At 35.0% G+C, this 21,976-nt stretch overlaps 2 protein-coding genes, 2 non-coding genes and 1 pseudogene across 5 annotated transcripts in view; all 5 read right to left on the bottom strand.

Moving 5' to 3' along the window:
- Nucleotides 1-3,405: 3,405 nt before the first annotated feature.
- Nucleotides 3,406-4,224, bottom strand: LOC150029811 (uncharacterized; annotated as a pseudogene). The gene has a single exon (XR_016527313.1). The product of XR_016527313.1 is annotated as an uncharacterized LOC150029811 (transcript).
- A 1,532-nt stretch (nucleotides 4,225-5,756) lies between these two features.
- Nucleotides 5,757-5,830, bottom strand: TRNAW-CCA (transfer RNA tryptophan (anticodon CCA)). Its single transcript has one exon. It is a non-coding gene; the product is annotated as a tRNA-Trp (tRNA).
- A 163-nt stretch (nucleotides 5,831-5,993) lies between these two features.
- Nucleotides 5,994-6,067, bottom strand: TRNAP-UGG (transfer RNA proline (anticodon UGG)). The gene has a single exon. It is a non-coding gene; the product is annotated as a tRNA-Pro (tRNA).
- A 5,705-nt stretch (nucleotides 6,068-11,772) lies between these two features.
- Nucleotides 11,773-18,446, bottom strand: LOC150029808 (DNA-directed RNA polymerase subunit alpha). The gene is made up of 4 exons (XM_090310344.1): nucleotides 16,776-18,446; nucleotides 15,206-16,047; nucleotides 13,832-14,443; nucleotides 11,773-13,787 (listed from the first exon to the last, which is right to left on the bottom strand). The coding sequence occupies exon 1, from the start codon at nucleotides 18,444-18,446 to the stop codon at nucleotides 17,445-17,447; it is 1,002 nt and encodes a 333-aa protein (XP_090166470.1). The 3' UTR covers nucleotides 11,773-13,787; nucleotides 13,832-14,443; nucleotides 15,206-16,047; nucleotides 16,776-17,444.
- LOC150029807 (large ribosomal subunit protein uL2cz/uL2cy) overlaps nucleotides 17,642-21,976 on the bottom strand; it is a 7,784-nt gene continuing 3,449 nt past the window's right edge. The window contains exon 2 of the mRNA XM_090310346.1: nucleotides 17,642-21,976. This exon is cut by the window's right edge and continues 2,429 nt beyond it. The gene's annotated coding sequence lies outside the window, so the exon portion shown is untranslated.

Below are 21,976 nucleotides of genomic sequence, written 5' to 3'. Positions count from 1 at the left end.
AAGAATAGTCTTTTTTATAGACCATAGTAATAGTATAACTTAACTGGAATTTCTTCAGAATGCTCATTTGACCCAAAGCAGATGTATACCGAACAGCCAGAAAACTGTCTTTGTCCGAAATTTTGATGCGTATGTAAATCAACTCCACAGTAACAAAAGTGGATTCTTTGGTATTTTCTTTCTGTATTATTTCGAAATTCAAGGATTAACTAATGAATCACAAATACAAAACTAAAAAACAGGGAATAGATTCATAATAGTATCCATATGACTTGTAATAGAACTTATATTTGATATAAATATTAGTAGTGTAGAGAGTTAACGAATGAAGTGAGTTCATTAAAAAATCAAAGACGAAAAAATGGCAAAAAAGAAAGCATTCATTCCCCTTCTATATCTTGCATCTATAGTATTTTTGCCCTGGTGGATCTCTCTTTCATTTAATAAAAGCCTAGAATCTTGGGTTACTAATTGGTGGAATACTGGTCAATCCGAAATTTTTGTGAATGATATTCAAGAAAAGAGTATTATAAAAAAAGTTATAGAATTAGAGGAACTCTTTCTCTTGGACGAAATGCTAAAGGAATACCCAGAAACACATCTACAAAAGCTTCGTATCGGAATCTACAAAGAAACGATCCAATTGATCAAGATGCACAATGAGGATCGTATACATACGATTTTGCACTTCTCGACAAATATAATCTGTTTCGTTATTCTAAGTGGTTATTCTATTCTTGGTAATGAAGAACTTGTTATTCTTAACTCTTGGGTTCAAGAGTTCCTATATAACTTAAGCGACACAATAAAAGCTTTTTCTATTCTTTTATTAACTGATTTATGTATAGGATTCCATTCGCCCCATGGTTGGGAACTAATGATTGGTTCTGTCTACAAAGATTTTGGATTTTCTCATAACGATCAAATTATATCCGGTCTTGTTTCCACTTTTCCAGTCATTCTTGACACAATTTTCAAATATTGGATCTTCCGTTATTTAAATCGTGTATCTCCGTCACTTGTAGTGATTTATCATTCAATGAATGACTGAAAAATCTAATGTTTGTTACTTTGTACATAAGTAAAACATTCAAAATTGTACTTATTCCTTCTACCCATCCCGAAGGATGCCTCCTATATTCGAGTAACATTATTTCAGTAAATAGCAGAATCATGGATAGGGAACTATACTAGGGACCTACCTAATTTTATTGTAGAAATTTTTGGGCTCAATGATTGGACCATGCAAACTAGAAATACCTTTTCTTCGATAAAGGAAGAGATTACTCGATCTATTTCCGTATCACTCATGATATATATACTAACTTGGGCACCCGTTTCAAATGCATATCCCATTTTTGCACAACAGGGTTATGAAAATCCACGAGAAGCAACCGGCCGTATTGTCTGCGCCAACTGCCATTTAGCTAATAAGCCCGTGGATATCGAGGTTCCACAAGCGGTACTTCCTGATACTGTATTTGAAGCAGTTGTTCGAATTCCTTATGATATGCAACTGAAACAAGTTCTTGCGAATGGTAAAAAGGGCGGTTTGAATGTGGGGGCTGTTCTTATTTTACCCGAAGGGTTTGAATTAGCCCCCCCCGATCGTATTTCTCCCGAGATAAAAGAAAAGATGGGCAATCTGTCTTTTCAGAGCTATCGTCCCACTAAAAAAAATATTCTTGTGATAGGGCCTGTTCCTGGTCAGAAATATAGTGAAATCACCTTTCCTATTCTTTCCCCGGACCCTGCGACTAAGAAAGATGTTCACTTCTTAAAATATCCCATATACGTAGGCGGGAACAGGGGAAGGGGTCAGATTTATCCCGACGGGAGTAAGAGTAATAATAATGTTTATAATGCTACAGCAGCAGGTATAGTAAGCAAAATAATACGAAAAGAAAAAGGAGGATATGAAATAACCATAGTTGATGCAGCGAATGGGCGTCAAGTGGTTGATATTATCCCTCCAGGACCAGAACTTCTTGTTTCAGAGGGCGAATCTATCAAACTTGATCAACCATTAACGAGTAATCCTAATGTGGGAGGATTTGGTCAGGGAGATGCGGAAATAGTCCTTCAAGATCCATTACGTGTCCAAGGCCTTTTGTTCTTTTTTGCATCTGTTATTTTGGCACAAATCTTTTTAGTTCTTAAAAAGAAACAGTTTGAGAAGGTTCAATTGTCCGAAATGAATTTCTAAATCTGCGGATTTATCAACATCAAGTTCGTAAAAAAAAACCAAATTCTTGTTGGCAATTCTATAATTTATTTATGTATGATCAAAAAATTATGAAAAAATTTTGCCTTGTTTTTGTTTATATTCTTTTTCTACCGTATTTCGGGAATGACTTGTACCGCATTACTAGTCATAGTATGGATATTGTGAGGAAGACTATTTTACCTCTTCTTTATTTCGTTGTTTTTTACAATACAAATAGGAGCGGTATTATTATGTCACTGGTGCCAGATTGAAATGTCATTGAATGTATCTATTTTTTTTCTAATAGAATCAAAACGAAAAATAGATTAGATATGAAAAATAAGATAAGTAAATGGAGAATAGAAAAAAAAATGAAGGGAACAAAGGATTCTAGAAGGAATTATTCATCTTCCTAGTATTCGATACCAGAAAAATTCCTTTTCTTGTTCTTGTGTCGAAATAATAAACTAATTAATTATTCTTGATCCCATTCGTCAAAGATCCCTATTCTTAGTTTCAATTTTTCCCGGTTTATCAGAACCTTTTTTTCGATTTATTACATAAGTAGTGAACAAATTCAATGAATTTTCAAATTCGATTTTAATATTAATATATTAAATATTAAAGGGTTTGTGATATCTGATCGATAGAAATATATTATTGTTATATTGGGATTGTGTCATCCAGAAAGAGGGAATCGAGTGATTCTCTCTTTCTTTTTTTTTCGCTTTGTTTGAAAGGATCGACCGATACGATCGTGAAAGAGATGGTCTGAATCAATTTTTTGAAGCAATTCAGAATCAGAAAGAAATGAAGTTGTTTGAAACATCGGAAAGATCCATTTTGTCATTTATATGAATAAATTAGTCTAATTCTAATTAGTAAGAGCTCAACGGGACCTACCCCCTCTTTTTTTCTGATTCGAGGGGGATCCTGTTGAGTTCTTACGCTTTCATGTCTACAACTCAGTTCATCCGATTATTACAGAGATGAACCTAAGCCGGAATATGAACCATAAAAGAAAATACCGACTAAACCGATCACAGGAATACCAGTTACAGTACCTATTATCCAAAGAGGAATCCTTCCAGTAGTCTCGGCCATTTGTCCCACTTCCCTCCCCATTTCATCAAGTGGTCGTGCTAGAGACAGAAACAGTCATAGATAATTATGAGATGATATCCTTCCGAATGGGATAAGATAATTCGTACTATTATTTAGTATTTTCTTTTATTTAATTGAAGAAATAATTGGAAAATAAAACAGCAAGTACAAAAATGAGTAATAACCCCCAGTAAAGACTGGTACGATTCAATTCAACATTTTGTTCGTTCGGATTTGATTGTGTCATAGCTCTATAATTCGGATTAGGTTTATCGTTGGATGAATTGCATTGCTGATATTGACCCTAAAAAAGAAACGGTAGGTACAGCTAGTCCGTGAACAGCCAACCATCGCACTGTAAAAATAGGATAAGTTTTATCGATAGTCATTTGGTCCTCCTAAAAAGATCTACTAAATTCATCGAGTTGTTCCAAAGAATCAAAACGGCCAGTTATTAATGGAATTCCTTGTCGGCTCTCTGTAAAATACTCATTTGGACGAGGGCTTCCAAAAACATCGTAAGCTAAACCCGTGCTGACGAATAACCAACCTGCAATGAATAGAGAAGGTATAGTAATGCTATGAATGACCCAGTATCGAATACTGGTGATAATATCAGCAAAAGAACGTTCTCCTGTGCTTCCAGACATGCCGAGCTCCACATATTCTTGTACAGTCAAAAGGGGATCGATTCCGTAAAAGATGAGATCAGTAAATGGAAATTAACTGAAATTATATCTTTGTAAGATCGTCAATATTGTACCGAGGGTGTTTTTAGAGTATACCGAATCAGTATAGCTATCCTTCTTCTGACGCAGCAACGCAATTTCACAATAAGTATCGAAATGAAGCACTAAATAATATAATTTGTTTCTTCTTTTCTTGGTGCTTGTCGATGTAGAATCATGTACCATTCATTCAATAGAAAATTCTGAAAATTCCTGTCTGTAGTATTAAGGGTTCTCTCGGTTATTGGCTTCGGGCTAGAAAGGGAAGATTGGGTAAAATGTGAATCCGACTGGTTGGTTTATAATAATTCAGGAAGCAGATTCTTATAGTCCCAAAATTCAATTAAATTAGAATTAGACGTGAAATCTAGAAATATTTCTTTTGTGTTTGTAGTTATATTTTTGTTTGAATCTTTTTTTTTTTTATTTTAAGGAATTGGTTAGTCGTCCAGTAACAAGTAACAGTAGTACATAGGATTCGATGAACGAAAGAGAACAACGAATAGAATAATAATAAATATTCGTAATGCACGGATTATTGTTGTTATATTAGACTCAAAGGATCGTTCTTCACCTAATTAGAAGAATGGTTTTAATATGGTATGGAAAGAATAAATGGAGAACCTAGTTTCGAGCGATCTGATCGTGCGATACTTTTTTCTTTTTATTCAAGATTTTATGGGAATGAACCCACTACAGAAAATCTAATTAGTTGGAATCAAATTTAAATAAAGGGCATTATATTATAAGGTCATTCATTCTTCAGCGATTCAAAGAGCATTTCATTTTTGGAATCAAGTTACACAACATAGTTTATTTATTATTTTTTCTTTTTTTTATTTTGTCTTTCTAATTATTTAGAATCCATTTAATAGATTTATATATTTACTATATTTATATCTTAAATTATTGTTTATAATAAGAATATTAGTTTTTACAACTCTTGAGTTGTGCAATGAATTCGTTGATTGCGAATCGTGGGATAGAGAGACAGATGACGAATTCATTTCTTACCTATGTCACAAGATTTTTGTTAGTATCATCTATAATCATAATAATAGATGAATCAAAAACTTTCAATTGAATATATTCTTTCAATTAGTATTTTTACTTACCGCGTATCTTTCAAAAATAGAAACTTAGGGAAGTGCTTTATAAACATATGGATAAAAATAACGTATTTCATTTAGCCTCGTCATGCCTACTATCACTAGTTATTTCGGTTTTCTACTAGCAGTTTTAACTATAACCTCAGCTCTATTTATCGGTCTGAACAAGATACGACTTATTTGATTAAAATGAATTGAATGCACAATTCAAAAAAAGAAACATTTCGGTGGTATTCCTTCCATATATTCTATATATTGTAGAGTTCTTTACCTTGTCAATTCAATTTCCAATTCTTGGTCATTGAGATTCATGGGCAATACCGATTAATATTTTAAGGATAGATATTACCTCTCCTTTTCCTCGTTCAACTAAATTGAAATGATTGAAGTTTTTCTATTTGGAATCGTATTAGGTCTAATTCCTATTACTTTGGCTGGATTATTTGTGACCGCATATTTACAATACAGACGGGGGGATCAGTTGGACCTTTGATTAATTAACAGTTCTTTTTTTGATTGACCTCCTACTTGCTTTATAGGAGGTCAAATTTTGATTTCTGTTAAATTATTTCAGTATAATTTTCCATCTAACAACAACAAGAATCGACTCACGCTCTATAGGATTTGAACCTACGACATCGGGTTTTGGAGACCCGCGTTCTACCGAACTGAACTAAGAGCGTTTTATTCTCAAACTAAATGCAACCCGAATATATCTTCCATACATATATTATCATATAGAATAGCATAAAATGAAATAAAAAAAAGATTGATTCGGTATATGTATGTTCAATTTTGATGGATCTCAATTGATTCCTCGTTACTGTTCAGAAGATAAGTAATAGGTAGGGATGACAGGATTTGAACCCGTGACATTTTGTACCCAAAACAAACGCGCTACCAAGCTGCGCTACATCCCTTTCAATTGGTCTACAGTGTCATTGTAGAGAATCCCTGTCTTGTTTTCCACATTTTTTATTTATTTCCTCCATTGGTATACACAAATTATCTTGTCATTTCTTCTTTTTTGTCTCATATCATATATAAAATATAATAAAAAGACTTATATACGTATGAAATAATAAATATGAAATCCGCCGTAAAGAAAAATCAATCTTTTGGGGGGGGGGGGCGGAAAGCGACATATTTGTTTTTATTTTAATAAAAAAGGGAATATCTACCGAATTGAACTGTTGTACATTTCAATTTGAATTAGGAATTCCGCGGACAATACAAGCGGTTATTAACTATATATACATTTGATGGTATTACATACCATTATGTATTACAAATTACTATAAAGTAGGAGGGTTTTAAATGCGAGATCTAAAAACATATCTCTCCGTGGCACCGGTAGTAAGTACTATATGGTTCGGGGCTTTAGCGGGTCTATTAATCGAGATCAATCGGTTATTCCCGGATGCGTTGGTATTCCCATTTTTTTCATTCTAGTTATTGACTTGGGAAGGGGTGAAGAAGATTAGAAAAACAATCAAATATCTGTGACTAATCCCCTTCCCCTTCTTTTTTTTAGAGTTTTTAGACTTAGAATAAGTTAGAAAAGAGAAAGAATAAAAATGGATTCAACCTCAGTCAAACTCGGACTCGGCGCCGGGTTCAAATTGAATTAATAAAAGAGTGAGAACGAAAATGTGATGGCTAGGGCAACAATATCATACAAGATACTTAAATGAAAAACTGTACTGGGATTCTCAATTTAGAAATCATTGTATTACTATATTTTATATTTGATTGTAACGAAATCTTTCATAATTTTATTTCGAGTTACCAACTTCTCTTTTTTTCTTCATTTTGGATCGGAAAATGGAAGAGTTGCGTGAATCAAAAATCCAAGGGAGGTTCATGGCCAAGGGTAAAGATGCCCGAGTAACAGTTATTTTGGAATGTACTCGTTGTGTTCGAAACGGTGTTAATAAGGAATCAATCGGGATTTCCAGATATATTACTCAAAAGAATCGACACAATACGCCTAGTCGATTGGAATTGAGAAAATTCTGTCCCCGTTGTTACAAACATACGATTCATGGGGAGATAAAGAAATAGATCGAACCGATCGTCTGTGTGTCACCCTTTTCCAATCCAAGGAAGATGAAAAATTACATATATTAGACATATTTTAGATTTAAATATAAACAAACCAAATCCTATTTCTTAATTCTAAATCATTTTAGATCCGATCGAAATAGTATTTTCGGGATAAGGAATAAACAAACCATGGATAAATCCAAGCGACTCCTTCTTAAATCCAAACGATCTTTTCGTAGGCGTTTGCCCCCGATTCAATCGGGGGATCGAATTGATTATAGAAACATGAGTTTAATTAGTCGATTTATTAGTGAACAAGGAAAAATATTATCTAGACGGGTAAATAGATTGACCTTAAAACAGCAACGCTTAATTACTATTGCTATAAAACAAGCTCGTATTTTATCTTTGTTACCTTTTCTTAATAATGAGAAACAATTTGAAAGAAGCGAGTCGACCGCTAGAACTATTGGTCTTAGAACCAGGAATAAATAGGCTTACTCTTTAATTGAATTAAAATTCTAATCCAAACTCAACCGCAGATTGATGCTTTGTTCGAAAAATCCGAAAATCTCGATTTGATTGTCGTGTCGTAAGAAAAAAAAAAGAATAGTGGAAGAAGAATAAATCGTTTTTTTATTGAACATATTTGCTCATTTTGACCACTTTATGATATTATCATATTTTATCATACTAATTTCTACTCTACCTTCTCGGAGTTCATTCTCCAGAGAACTCCATTTTAAGCATTCCGCTGGATTCTTTCCAATCTTCTTATTTTATGATCTCATTGGAAATCATATAAAGACAATTTCTATTTAATATAGCGATTTGGGCAAGTATTTTACGATTAAGAAGCAACTGCCTCTTGTACAGATTGTGTATGAATCTACTATAACTGTAGTCTACCTTATTAGATCGAATTACTGCATTTATTCGAGCGATCCACAACTGTCGAAAATTTCTTTTTTGCCTACCTCTATCCCGATAAGCTGAAGCCAAAGCTCTTATTTTCTGTTGAGTAATAGTTCGAGTAAGTCTTGAATGAGCCCCTCGAAAGCTTGATGCAAATAAACGAATTTTTGTTCGACGTCTCCGAGCTATATATCCTCGTTTAATTCTAGTCATTGAATAAATGAAACTTTGATGAATAACTAATTGATTTCCTTTCTTTCAGTTATTCCTTTCTCCTTGCCGAGTCTATTAATAACAAAACGTATTTTTCCAATGTATAAAATAAAAATTCCAATGGCTTTTGCTACTATAACCTTCCCGACCACGATTTCTTTTTTTGTTCTAGTCACCCCAAAATACCAAATTGTATTCATACTAGGTATCAAAAAAAAACAAACATAGAGTAAATAAATCAAAATAGAAATGGATAAAGAAATAGTGGGTTCCTTCGTTTCTATGGTTACTTCTTAAACGGTGAGGTCCTCTCTATACACCGGAGCTCATTCTTTTATTTCATCAATGTTATTGTTAACTTGTACAGTTCACCCTCTTTGGCTCTACCCATGAATTAGCTAGTAATCGGTCTTTCACAACGAGATCTACCTATACAGTAACGGTATTTAATTATGAAGATTAGTTGGGTAGCTGACCCTCTTAGTCCGTTCTTGGAAGAATAAGGCCATAATCCTTCTGTTAAATAGGATTTCCTCTGCTTAATGGATAAGCATTTGTTACCAATGGGGAATTCTTTCTCATCTAAAATTGAAAATTGAGATGATTGGATTTGCACCAATAGAAACCATAAATTTTATACACAATAAAAGAATAAAAGGATACGATAAATCTTTTTTATTTATTTTTAGGTAGTGGACGGAGTTCTTCCATTCATTCTATCCTATTCACTGGTACTTATCACTGATACGGGAAAAATTTTGTACTTTCTTTTGTCCCGGTCCATGGTCTAAACGAGTCGCACATACACCCTAGTACATGTTCCTCGACGCTGAGGGCATCCCCGAAGGGCGGGCGATTTGGTGACATTTCTGATTGGCTGTCTTGTGTTTCTAATAAGTTGTTTAATAGTTGGCATGGTGAATTGTATACATAATGAGTTGGTTTAGATCAATCCTAACCGGATTGATTATGAATTACTTCTATATTCGATATTAATAATTAATATAATAGGATTAATAGTAATAGAAAATATTATATTAACCCCCGGTAAAAAGAAAGATAAAATCTCAAATTTCGGATTTTTGCGTGAAATCCCTGCTATTTTTTATTCAACCGCTACAAGATCAACAATTCCATGAGCTTGGGCTTCTGTTGCTGACATAAAAACATCCCTTTCCATGTCTTCGGATACCACCCATAAGGGTTTGCCTGTTCTTTGTACATAAACCCTTGTGATGGTTTCGCGCAGCTTCAGTAGTTCTTCCGCTTCCCGGAGAAATTCTCCCGTTTGTGCCTCATAAAAAGAACTAGCAGGTTGATGCATCATTACCCTGATGATTTAATAAATGGTTTTCTCTATCTCACATCATGATCATGATGAGTCAAAGATAATAAAAAAAAGATAGGATTAACAACCGTACAGGCATCCTTTGTGCAGTGCATACGGCTCCACAATGGAATTCATTTTGACCTTCCAGCGAAGGAATAGAAAATAGAGGATCTAGCAGACCCAGAGCAGTAAATGATCCAATAACCACCCTTCCTTTTTTTTTTAGTAATTTTAAAATACTATGATGGTTCCGTTGCTTTATTATTTCGTTTGTTATTCAGCAATCCCAAAGTTTCTTTTTTTTCTTTAAAAATAAATATTTCATAAATATTTCGTAGTCTTTCATAACAGAAATATTGTTAAGAGTCTTCCGTCGTGAAAACAAAAAAGTTTGTGACGCTGAAAGAGGCCTCCGATAACTCAGCGAAAATCGGAAATGCCTTTTATCTCATACTACTCTTTCGATACATAACCTAATGGTTTAGAAAAAAAAACAAGAAAAAAATTCTCATATCGAATTCAAAGTGCCATGCTATTATTACTTAATATTCATATTTTATATGGCGAAGGCATAGTTTTCTTTTTTGTCTCAAAAAAAAAAAAAAACTCATTGGCGCCGAGCGTGAGGGAATGCTAGACGTTTGGTAATTTGGCCTCCGGCCAGAATAAAAGATCCCATTGAAGCGGCTAATCCCATGCATATTGTCTGTACATCTGGTCGCACAAATTGCATAGTATCATAAATAGCTACTCCGGGTATTACCCATCCACCGGGAGAGTTTATAAATAAATAAAGATCTTTGGTATCATCCTCTATACTGAGATATACCATAAGACCAATAAGTTGATTCGAGATCTCGCTATCAACCTCTTGGCCTAAAAAAAGTAATCTTTCTCGATAAAGTCGGTTGATTAGGATCAAATTGTATCCCTTAAGAACCGTACGGGCACCTTTTGATGCATACGGTTCAAAAAAAATAGCGAAAAAAAGAATCAATGTTTAGATTTTAGCCTTCTTTAGAGGACTCTTTCTAACTTCTAATGAAGGGGCTTTTTCTTACCTTCCATTTTTAAAAATGGATGAGTTTTGTCCTTTGGCCCGCGGTCGTTTATCTATACTATAAATTTGAATAAATAAAAAACCAATTCATTAAATTTTCAATTTATCGAACTAACTTTTCATTGATGTATTGTTTCATCGAGATCAAATTTCACTTGCGATGTCATTTTCTTGTTCCCAAATGGTCTTCTTCAATTCTTTTAGGTTTATGCTCTACTCCGAGTCAAGATCTGCCCGATTTGGATTTGCACATATAGGACAAATGCCCCAATAGCATGTCTTTTTGCTACGACTTCTTTTTTTTTTTTCAATTTACTTCATGCTTTTAACCAAATATTCAACCAACGTATTCATAATATTACTCGATTGATTAAAAGTTTTCTATCAATGCTATTTATAAATCGAATATGATACAAGTAGTAATCATAGAATAGATAGATTCCAAATTGAGTTTTTTCTAAGCGGAGCCTGGATACTTCATTTTATTAGTACAACTGAGAAAACCATAAATTAATAAATTATTCTAATTGATAATATTAATCTGGATACCCCCCAAAAAATAGATCTAATTGCACTTCACGCTCCAAATTTTTGATAATTAAATCAATCCGTCTTGGGCGAAAGAGAGGATATCTCGATCGGGGGAGAGAACGGGGAAATACCATATGACCCAATATATCTGACAAGTCGCACTATACGTCAACCCACGATGCATCTTCCTCTCCGGGACTTCGAAAAGGTACTTTTGGAACACCAATAGGCATTAAAGCAAAGAAAACAGACAGAATGAATTATTCTAGCTAACTTTGATGTGGAAGCGTAACAACGGGTTTATTGTCTTAATAAATAAGATCGGCCTTTATCAGATTTTATCGTTTAGCATATTTTATACATAGATTTAATAAGTTCATAAAAAAGGAAAACAGAATGAATAAAGGAAGAAACTTCTTCCGAATAGGTTTTTGAATGATGAACAAGTATGTATACATTCACTCATATAAAATAAGATCAATTCCCATCTACCATTGCGTATTGGTACTTATCGAGTATAGAATAGATCTGCTTCTTTTTGTTCCTACGAATAGAATAGAATTGTTCCATTATTACTAAAAGAATAGACCAAATATTAATCTTTTCGCCAAGATAATCCCCTCACCTCAAAGGGGGAGGTCCATAGCATAGTTTTTTTTTTCAGTGCAATAAAGTTACATAGTGTCTATTTTTCGTTGATAAAGGGGTATTTCCATGGGTTTGCCTTGGTATCGTGTTCATACCGTTGTATTGAATGATCCCGGTCGTTTGCTTTCTGTTCATATAATGCATACAGCTCTAGTTGCTGGTTGGGCCGGTTCAATGGCCCTATACGAATTAGCAGTTTTTGATCCCTCTGATCCTGTTCTTGATCCAATGTGGAGACAAGGTATGTTCGTTATACCCTTCATGACTCGTTTAGGAATAACCAATTCATGGGGGGGTTGGAGTATCACAGGAGGGACTATAACGAATCCGGGTATTTGGAGTTACGAAGGTGTGGCCGGAGCACATATTGTGTTTTCTGGATTGTGCTTCTTAGCAGCTATCTGGCATTGGGTGTATTGGGATCTAGAAATATTTTGTGATGAACGTACAGGAAAACCTTCTTTGGATTTGCCGAAGATTTTTGGAATTCATTTATTTCTCTCAGGGTTGGGTTGCTTTGGTTTTGGTGCATTTCATGTAACCGGATTGTATGGTCCGGGAATATGGGTATCCGATCCTTATGGATTAACCGGAAGGGTACAAGCTGTAAATCCTGCGTGGGGTGTCGAAGGGTTTGATCCTTTTGTTCCGGGCGGAATAGCCTCGCATCATATTGCAGCAGGTACATTGGGCATATTAGCAGGCCTATTCCATCTTAGTGTTCGTCCGCCCCAACGTCTATACAAAGGATTACGTATGGGAAATATTGAAACCGTCCTTTCGAGTAGTATCGCTGCTGTATTTTTTGCAGCTTTTGTTGTTGCTGGAACTATGTGGTATGGTTCAGCAACTACCCCGATTGAATTATTTGGGCCCACTCGTTATCAATGGGATCAGGGATACTTCCAGCAAGAAATATATCGAAGAGTTAGTGCCGGGTTAGCCGAAAATCAAAGTTTATCAGAAGCTTGGTCTAAAATTCCTGAAAAATTAGCTTTTTATGATTATATCGGGAATAATCCCGCAAAAGGTGGATTATTCAGAGCGGGTTCCATGGACAACGGGGATGGAATAGCTGTTGGGTGGTTAGGACACCCTGTTTTTAGAGATAAAGAAGGGCGCGAACTTTTTGTACGCCGTATGCCGACCTTTTTTGAAACATTTCCGGTTGTTTTGGTAGACGGAGACGGAATTGTTAGAGCCGATGTTCCTTTTCGAAGAGCAGAATCGAAGTATAGTGTTGAACAGGTCGGTGTAACTGTTGAGTTCTATGGCGGTGAACTCAATGGAGTGAGTTATAGTGATCCTGCTACTGTGAAAAAATATGCTAGACGTGCTCAATTGGGTGAAATTTTTGAATTAGATCGTGCTACTTTGAAATCCGATGGGGTTTTTCGTAGCAGTCCAAGGGGTTGGTTTACTTTTGGGCATGCTTCGTTTGCTTTGCTCTTCTTCTTCGGACACATTTGGCATGGTGCTAGAACCTTGTTCAGAGATGTCTTTGCTGGGATTGACCCAGATTTGGACGCTCAAGTAGAATTTGGGGCATTCCAAAAACTTGGAGATCCAACTACAAAAAGAGTCTAGTCTGATACAAGATTGCTCTGTTCCTTTTTTCCTTTATTTTTTGATTTGACATAGATAGGGTAGCGGATAAATCTTGATTCGGATTGCTGACTTTTCATTTCTTTGACTCTTGTCTTGGTCTTTTTTTTATCCGTAAAAAGATCCCAACTAAACAGGTATGGAAGCTATAATTGTAAACCGAAATCAAATCTATGGAAGCATTGGTTTATACATTCCTCTTAGTCTCGACTCTAGGAATAATTTTTTTCGCTATCTTTTTTCGCGAACCGCCTAAAGTTCCAACTAAAAAGGCGAAATGATTTCTCATTATCTCAATTGAAGTAATGAGCCTCACAATATTGTGAGGCTCATTACTTCAACTAGTCCCCGTGTTCCTCGAATGGATCTCTTAGTTGTTGAGAGGGTTGCCCAAAAGCAGTATATAAGGCATACCCAGTAAAACTTACAAGTAAACCAGATATAGAGATGGCAACTAGGGTTGCTGTTTCCATTATTATATAATTTCAAGACCACAATGGATCTATGATAAGATCATTTATTTACAACGGAATGGTATACAAAGTCAACAGATCTCACTGAATTAAAAAAAAAATATAGGATTATTTATGGCTACACAAACCGTTGACGATAGTTCTAGATCTGGGCCAAGACGAACTATTGTAGGGGATTTATTGAAACCATTGAATTCGGAATATGGTAAAGTGGCTCCTGGGTGGGGAACTACACCTTTAATGGGTGTCGCGATGGGTCTATTTGCGATATTCCTATGTATTATTTTGGAGATTTATAATTCTTCCATTTTACTGGACGGAATTTCAAGCAATTAGATTCGATTCACAAGAACCCCTAAATAACTTTTCAATAAAAAGGAAAGTCTAAAGTATGTAGGTTTCCGCTTTTTAGCCCACTCTTTTTTGGTAGTTCGATCGTGGAATTTATTTTTTTCTGTATTTCCGGAATATGAGTGTGTGACTTGTTAGAATTGATCCTATGGATACGACAGAGAAGAAGTCGGTCATCTTGATCAAGATGATTTTATCTCGTTGGATATTCAGTCTAGGCTAGTATCTGGAGCACAGAATATATGAAATAGATTCCAAAATATTAGAACAAATATTAGAACTATGATTCATACTTATCAGACCTCGTGGCCGGACTCCGAAAAAAAATTTTCTTCTTTCGTTTATACTTATTTTGGTTAAAGGATAAACGTTTCTTTGTCTTTTTTTCATTATATTCAGTCATTGAATAAGCATTGAATAAGTGATAATCCAAGGGTTCTTACTCAGTGAATTTTTGAACTTTTTTTGGAAGGTTTTTTTATTGAATCATCGTGGTTCTAGTCTGAATCTAAGGTTTTAATTGATTCATAGGGTCTTAACAAGAGAATTCCTATCAATAATAAAGAAAACAAGAGTAAAGTCGCATTACATACAAATCAAAGGAAAAAATAGGTAAATAGAAGATTCAAGAGGCCCCTAATGATCAATATAAATACGAATGAGCCGACTTGATATTTGGGCATTATAACTACAAAGAAGACTTTTCGGATTTTGATTCTTTCGTATCTTCATAGAAAAAATTGAATCATAGCATTAAGAAGTTTGAAACTTTTTAGTACACATATCCGTTACGAGCGGTATTTGGGTGTTTCTGTTTGAGCCGTACGAGATGAAATTCTCATATACGGTTCTCAGAGGGGGGTCCCCTTGGTTTACCTATCTCAATAAAGTGTATGATTGGTTCGAAGAACGTCTTGAAATTCAGGCGATTGCAGATGATATAACTAGCAAATACGTTCCTCCTCATGTCAACATATTTTATTGTCTAGGAGGAATTACGCTTACTTGTTTTTTAGTACAAGTAGCTACGGGGTTTGCTATGACTTTTTACTACCGTCCGACCGTTACTGAGGCTTTTGCTTCTGTTCAATATATAATGACGGAAGCTAACTTTGGTTGGTTAATCCGATCAGTTCATAGATGGTCGGCAAGTATGATGGTCTTAATGATGATCCTGCACGTATTTCGCGTGTATCTTACTGGTGGATTTAAAAAACCTCGTGAATTGACTTGGGTTACAGGTGTGGTTCTAGCTGTATTGACCGCATCCTTTGGTGTAACTGGTTATTCCTTACCTCGGGACCAAATTGGTTATTGGGCAGTCAAAATTGTAACAGGTGTACCGGAAGCTATTCCAGTAATAGGGTCGCCTTTGGTAGAGTTATTACGCGGAAGTGCTAGTGTGGGACAATCTACCTTGACTCGTTTTTATAGTTTACACACTTTTGTATTACCTCTTCTTACTGCCGTATTTATGTTAATGCACTTCCCAATGATACGTAAGCAAGGCATTTCTGGTCCTTTATAGAGAATAGAAATCATAGATTTGTAATTAGTTATTTATGATTACTCGGGGGAGGAAGAAGAGTATTTCATTGCTGCAAATATGGATTATTGAAAAATAAGACATGTATTTGGATATTTCCCTTCAACTCCACGAAATTTGATTCGTTATTTTTCAATAATAGTTGAAGGGAATTCTTCGAAGAGAAAATGGATTATGGGAGTGTGTGACTTGAACTATTGATTGGGCCGTGTAGATATATGTGTTTTTATCTGCCACATTGGGATTCACAACCAAATGTGTCTTTATTCCAACCACCGCGAAAGCTCCATACAGAGGGTAGGCTGGTTCGCTTGAAGAGAATCTTTTCTATGATCAGACTTGACCATGTCGTGCATGACCAGGCTCCGTAAGATCCAGTAGAATAGGTGATATATATGGCATAATACAGATTATGTTTTATCTATTTCACTTACTTAATAGTATGAAAATGCATTCATTTCCTCTGCATTGACTCGATTTATGATACTATCGGAGTGAAACAAGGGATCTAAAGAAGAACATAGGCTAGACTATATTAGTAACAAGTAAATCCTTTGGATGTAAAAAGTATCAATATTTTTGGGGGCTAAAGCCCCATCGCAAGGTCTGAGACGACCCAGAAAGCACTTGAACATTATCAACTTTGTAAGCCTACTTGGGTATTGAGCATTTATCTGTAAGAACTGAATTCCTTGCAATGGATAATTGTAACTCTTCAAAACAGAATCTTCTCAATTTTTTCTTACATTGAATCAATCATTTATTTTCTATATGCTTGGATATGGATAAGATATCGATTTTTTATCTGGATCCAGTTGGTTCGTTTGATTTGTGCTCGAGCCGGATGATGAAAAATTATCATGTCCGGTTCCTTGGGGGGATGGATCCATAATAATTCACCTATCCTAATAACAAAAAAACCAGATTTGAATGATCCTGTATTAAGAGCTAAATTGGCTAAGGGGATGGGTCATAATTATTACGGAGAACCCGCATGGCCCAATGATCTTTTATATATTTTTCCAGTAGTAATTCTAGGTACTATTGCATGTAACGTGGGCTTAGCGGTTCTAGAACCATCAATGATTGGTGAACCCGCAGATCCATTTGCAACTCCTTTGGAAATATTGCCGGAATGGTATTTCTTTCCCGTATTTCAAATACTTCGTACAGTGCCAAATAAGTTATTGGGTGTTCTTTTAATGGTTTCCGTACCGGCGGGATTATTAACTGTACCGTTTTTGGAGAATGTCAATAAATTCCAAAATCCATTTCGTCGTCCAGTAGCGACAACCGTCTTTTTGATTGGTACCGCAGTAGCCCTTTGGTTGGGTATTGGAGCAACATTACCGATTGATAAATCCCTAACTTTAGGTCTTTTTTAAATTGATTCAATTGTGAAATAAATAAAATATCACTAAAATATCACGACGTGTGTATCTAGGGAATAGTTGCTTCAAAGTGAATTACCCCTAGATACACATATTTATTTAATGAAATTTTTGATTTATTTTGAGTATACGGATTCCGTTTTTTTTTTATAAAGTTTTTCTACAAAAAAATCCAATGGATTTCCAATTTATGCAAAATTCTTTTCCATTTCGAGAATGTCTAATATATGTTTTACGTCTTCTATGCGAAAATGTTTTATTTTCATAAGTTCGTCTGGACTATTATTCAAAAGGTCAAATAATGTATGTATATTGGACCTTTTGAGGCAATTATAGATCCTAGGAGGCAATTCTGATTGGTCAATAAAAATATATTTTAATGCTATTTCTTTTTTCTTTTTCCTTAGTTTAGCCAATTTCTCATGAAAAGTAAAAAGGGGTAAAGTAACTTTCTGTTTATTGTTTTTTAAATGGAAGTTTTCTTTTTCTTCTTCCGCATGTAAAAAAGGAATAAATAAATCAATCAAATTCCGAGAGGCTTCATGAAGTGCTTCTTTAGGAGTTAAACTTCCATTGGTCCATATTTCGAGAAAAAGTATCTCTTGTTTTTCATTCCCATTTACATAAGAATGAATACTATGATTCGCATTTCGAACAGGCATGAATATAGCATCTATAGGATAACTTGCGTCTTGAAAATTATTTGGCGTTTGTATACGATATCCGCGATTCCTCTCGATCTTTAATTCAATACACAGATTAATTGGCTCCGTTAGGTTAGCTATATGCTGTGTATTATCAACGATTTCCACCGAAGGTGGTAAGATGATGTCTTGAGCAGTTACGCATCCAGGACCCTTGACACAAATAGACGCATCACGAGTTCCATACAGATTACTTCTCAATACAATTTCTTTCAAATTCATTAAAATTTCATGTACTGATTCTTGAATACCGACTATGGTAGAGTATTCATGTGGGATTTTTTCAGATTTTGCACGTGTGATACATGTTCCCTCTATTTCTCCAAGCAAAGCTTTTCGCATCGCAATGCCTATAGTATCTGCTTGCCCCTTCATAAGTGGAGACAGAATAAAGCGTCCATAATAAAGACGCTTACTGTCTGCTCTTGATTCAACACACTTCCACTTTAGTGTCCGAGTCGATACTCTTATTTTCTCTCGAACCATAGTAATATTTTTTGATCAAATCATTGAATTATTTATTTCTCTTGAAATTTCTCTTCAATGTTTATTTTTACACACGTCGTTTTTTAGGGGGCCTACAGCCATTATGTGGCATAGGGGTTACATCCCGTATGAAACTTAATAGTATACCGCTTCTACGAATAGCTCTTAATGCTGCATCTCTTCCGAGACCAGGGCCCTTTATCATAACTTCGGCTCGTTGCATACCTTGATCCACTACTGCCCGAATAGCATTTCCTGCTGCAGTTTGAGCGGCAAATGGTGTCCCTCTTCTTGTACCTTTGAATCCACACGTACCGGCGGAGGACCAAGAAATTACCCGACCCCGTACATCTGTAACAGTCACAATTGTATTGTTGAAACTTGCTTGAACATGAATAACGCCCTTTGGTATTCTACGCGTACTTTTACGTGAGCTAATACGTCCATTTCTACGTGAACCGATTCTTGGTATGGGTTTTGCCATATTTTATCATCTCATAAATCTAAGTCAGAGATATATGGATATATCCATTTCATGTCAAAACGGATCCTTTAATTTGATTTTTATGTGTATATTGTGGGTGGCCTTTAGGGGTCCTTTTTTTATAAAGATTATCCTTGTCTTTGTTTATGTCTCGGATTGGAACAAATTACCATAATTTGTCTCCGCCTACGGATCAGGCGACATTTTTCACAAATTTTCCGAATGGAGGCCCTTATTTTCATATTTGTCATTCCTTATCTTAATTCCGAATCTACTTATTGGAAGAAAATAAGTTTCTTGAAATTTTCTATTTCGAATTGTATCCCTACAAAAAAAGAATATTGCACGTGAAAATGAAAAGACTCCTTCACCTAATCATTCGAATCTTTGTTTCGTAGTCTCTAAATTATACGCCCTTTGGTTCTGCTCTGGTTGAATCGTAACAACTTACTGAAATTTTGACTCTCTATGACCTAGTATATGGATAAAACTATGTCGAATCCTTCCTGAAACGTAACCTAGAATTGGATCTTCATTATCTAAACAAACCCAAAACATACCATTGGTAAGTGATTCAGTAATTAAACCTTCAGAAATCCTTTTTTGTTCTTTCATTCCAGATGAAACACCTTTCAAAGTATCAATTAATGAAGGGGGAGTGGTATTAGAAACCTACCTCTTCTCTTTTTTTTGACAAATAGGGAAGTTCTGTCTATAATTCGAATATCATAAAGATTACCATATATAACACAAAATTTCGCCGCCGATTCCCTGTAGTCGAGCTTCTCGGTCTGTCATTATACCCCGAGAAGTAGAAAGAATTACAATGCCCATTCCGCCTAAAATTCTAGGAATTTGTTGATAGTTAGAATATATTCGGAGACCAGGTCGACTGATCCGTTTTAAATTTAAAATCGTTTTATATGGTCCTTTCCTATTTCTTCTATGTCGTAGGGTTAAAACCCAAAAATCCTTGTTGCTTTCCCGATGTTTCCTTACGTTTTCAATAAAACCTTCTCGTAAAAGTATTTTAACAATGTTTTCGGTGATGTTAGTAGATGGTATTCGAACCATTCCTTTTCTATTCATGTCAGCATTGCGAATAGAGGTTATTATGTTAGCAATAGTGTCCTTACCCATGATAAACGCAAATTATCGGTTACTTTAAATTTTGATCTAATCAACAGTCTTTTTTATTAAATAGTTATGAATTTAAAAAGGTATATACGTGATACACAATCTACTAATTAATTTCATTCAAATACTATAACTATCTCACGGTCTCATCTTATAATACTTCAGGTGCTAATGAAATTATTTTAGTGAAATTTAACTGTCTCAATTCGCGGGCAATCGCACCAAAAATTCGAGTTCCTTTTGGATTTCCTTCTTGATCAATAACAACCGCAGCATTGTCATCATATCGTATTATCATACCGTTTTCTCGTTTGAGTTCTTTACAAGTACGTACAATTACAGCTCTGATCACTTCTGATCTTTCTAGAGGTGTATTTGGGACGGCTTTCTTGATTACAGCAACAATAACGTCACCAATATGAGCATATCGTCGATTACTAGCCCCTATGATTCGAATACACATCAATTCTCGGGCTCCGCTGTTATCTGCTACATTCAAAAGGGTTTGAGGTTGAATCATATTATTTTGGAATCTTTTCTTTCAATGCAAAGGGCGAAGTAAAAAAAAAAGAAATATTGTTTTTCCAAAAAAAAAGAAATCTGCAATTGTTTTTTTTTTTTCATCTCAAACAAAGACCGCTTTCCTTTGATTCTACATTTCTATCCCGAAGTAATGAATTGGGTTCGTATAGGCATTTTGGATGCCGCTATTGAAATAGCTTTTCTGGCTATATTTTCGGCTACTCCACTAATTTCATAAAGTATTCTACCTGGTTTAACAACAGCTACCCAATATTCGGGGGATCCTTTCCCTGAACCCATACGTGTTTCTGTGGGTCTTAGTGTAACGGGTTTGTCTGGAAATATACGTACCCATATTTTTCCGCCGCGTCGTGCATTTCGTGTCATTGCCCTTCGTCCCGCTTCGATTTGTCTAGATGTGATCCAAGCGGGTTCAAGTGCCTGAATAGCGTATCTACCGAAGCAAATACGATTGCCTCGATAAGATATTCCTTTCATTCTTCCTCTATGGTGTTTACGAAATCTGGTTCTTTTGGGGTTATAGTTGATGGTTATTTCTCAATTCCATCTCTACTACAGAACCGGACATGAGAGTTTCCTCTCATCCAGCTCCTCGCGAATGAAACGATTCAAAAAAATATACATGTATTTACTGAATAATAGATTGAATTATGGGATTCTTTGAGATTTCATTTAATCAATCTATTCGAAATTCGAAATTTGTATATCTTCTTTTGATAGAAAACTAAACTCTTTATAGATTCTAGAATAATAGAAGAATTTTTTTTATTATAGTTTTCTAAAAAATGATAGATAATATAATCTCGTTTTGTTATTTTTTCTTTTATTATTATAAGGTTATAACAAATCTTTATTTTGTTTTGCCTTTTCTTTTTTTATCTATTATTATATTTGATCGACCCCTAATTTAGAAATCTAATAAAATGGAAACGTTCGCGGGCGAATATTTACTCTTTTTATATGTGTTTCGGTTCTCGGGTTAGTTAACCCATGAACCGACCTCTCATAATAACTGGATTGGTCTTGGGTTCCTTCCGCCATCCTACCCAATGAATTATTAGGATTCTTTTTAGAATATTATGTATTCACGGGTTCCCTCGTTCCCATCGCCTCTCGATTAATGGTTAGGTCTTAATTCTACAATGGAGCCCTTAATAAAAATAAAATAAAATTTGTTTTTGAGTCAATCTTCTCAGTCTTTATTGTCTCGGGGCTCTTGGCTTTTTTGTTCTATGAACAGAACAGATTCATCTAATTATGAATCCATCAGTCTTAATGCTTTATTACACTACCTTTTATGAGATGACCCATAGACCTTACATATTACATATTGGAATCATATATCATTCATATTCTTTTTCTCTCT

This window comes from Benincasa hispida, unplaced genomic scaffold (assembly GCF_027475165.1).
Source record: "Benincasa hispida cultivar pf3 unplaced genomic scaffold, pf3_genome.v1.1 HicScf913, whole genome shotgun sequence".
Taxonomy (NCBI): domain Eukaryota; kingdom Viridiplantae; phylum Streptophyta; class Magnoliopsida; order Cucurbitales; family Cucurbitaceae; genus Benincasa; species Benincasa hispida.
This window is presented reverse-complemented; position numbering and strand designations above follow the sequence as displayed.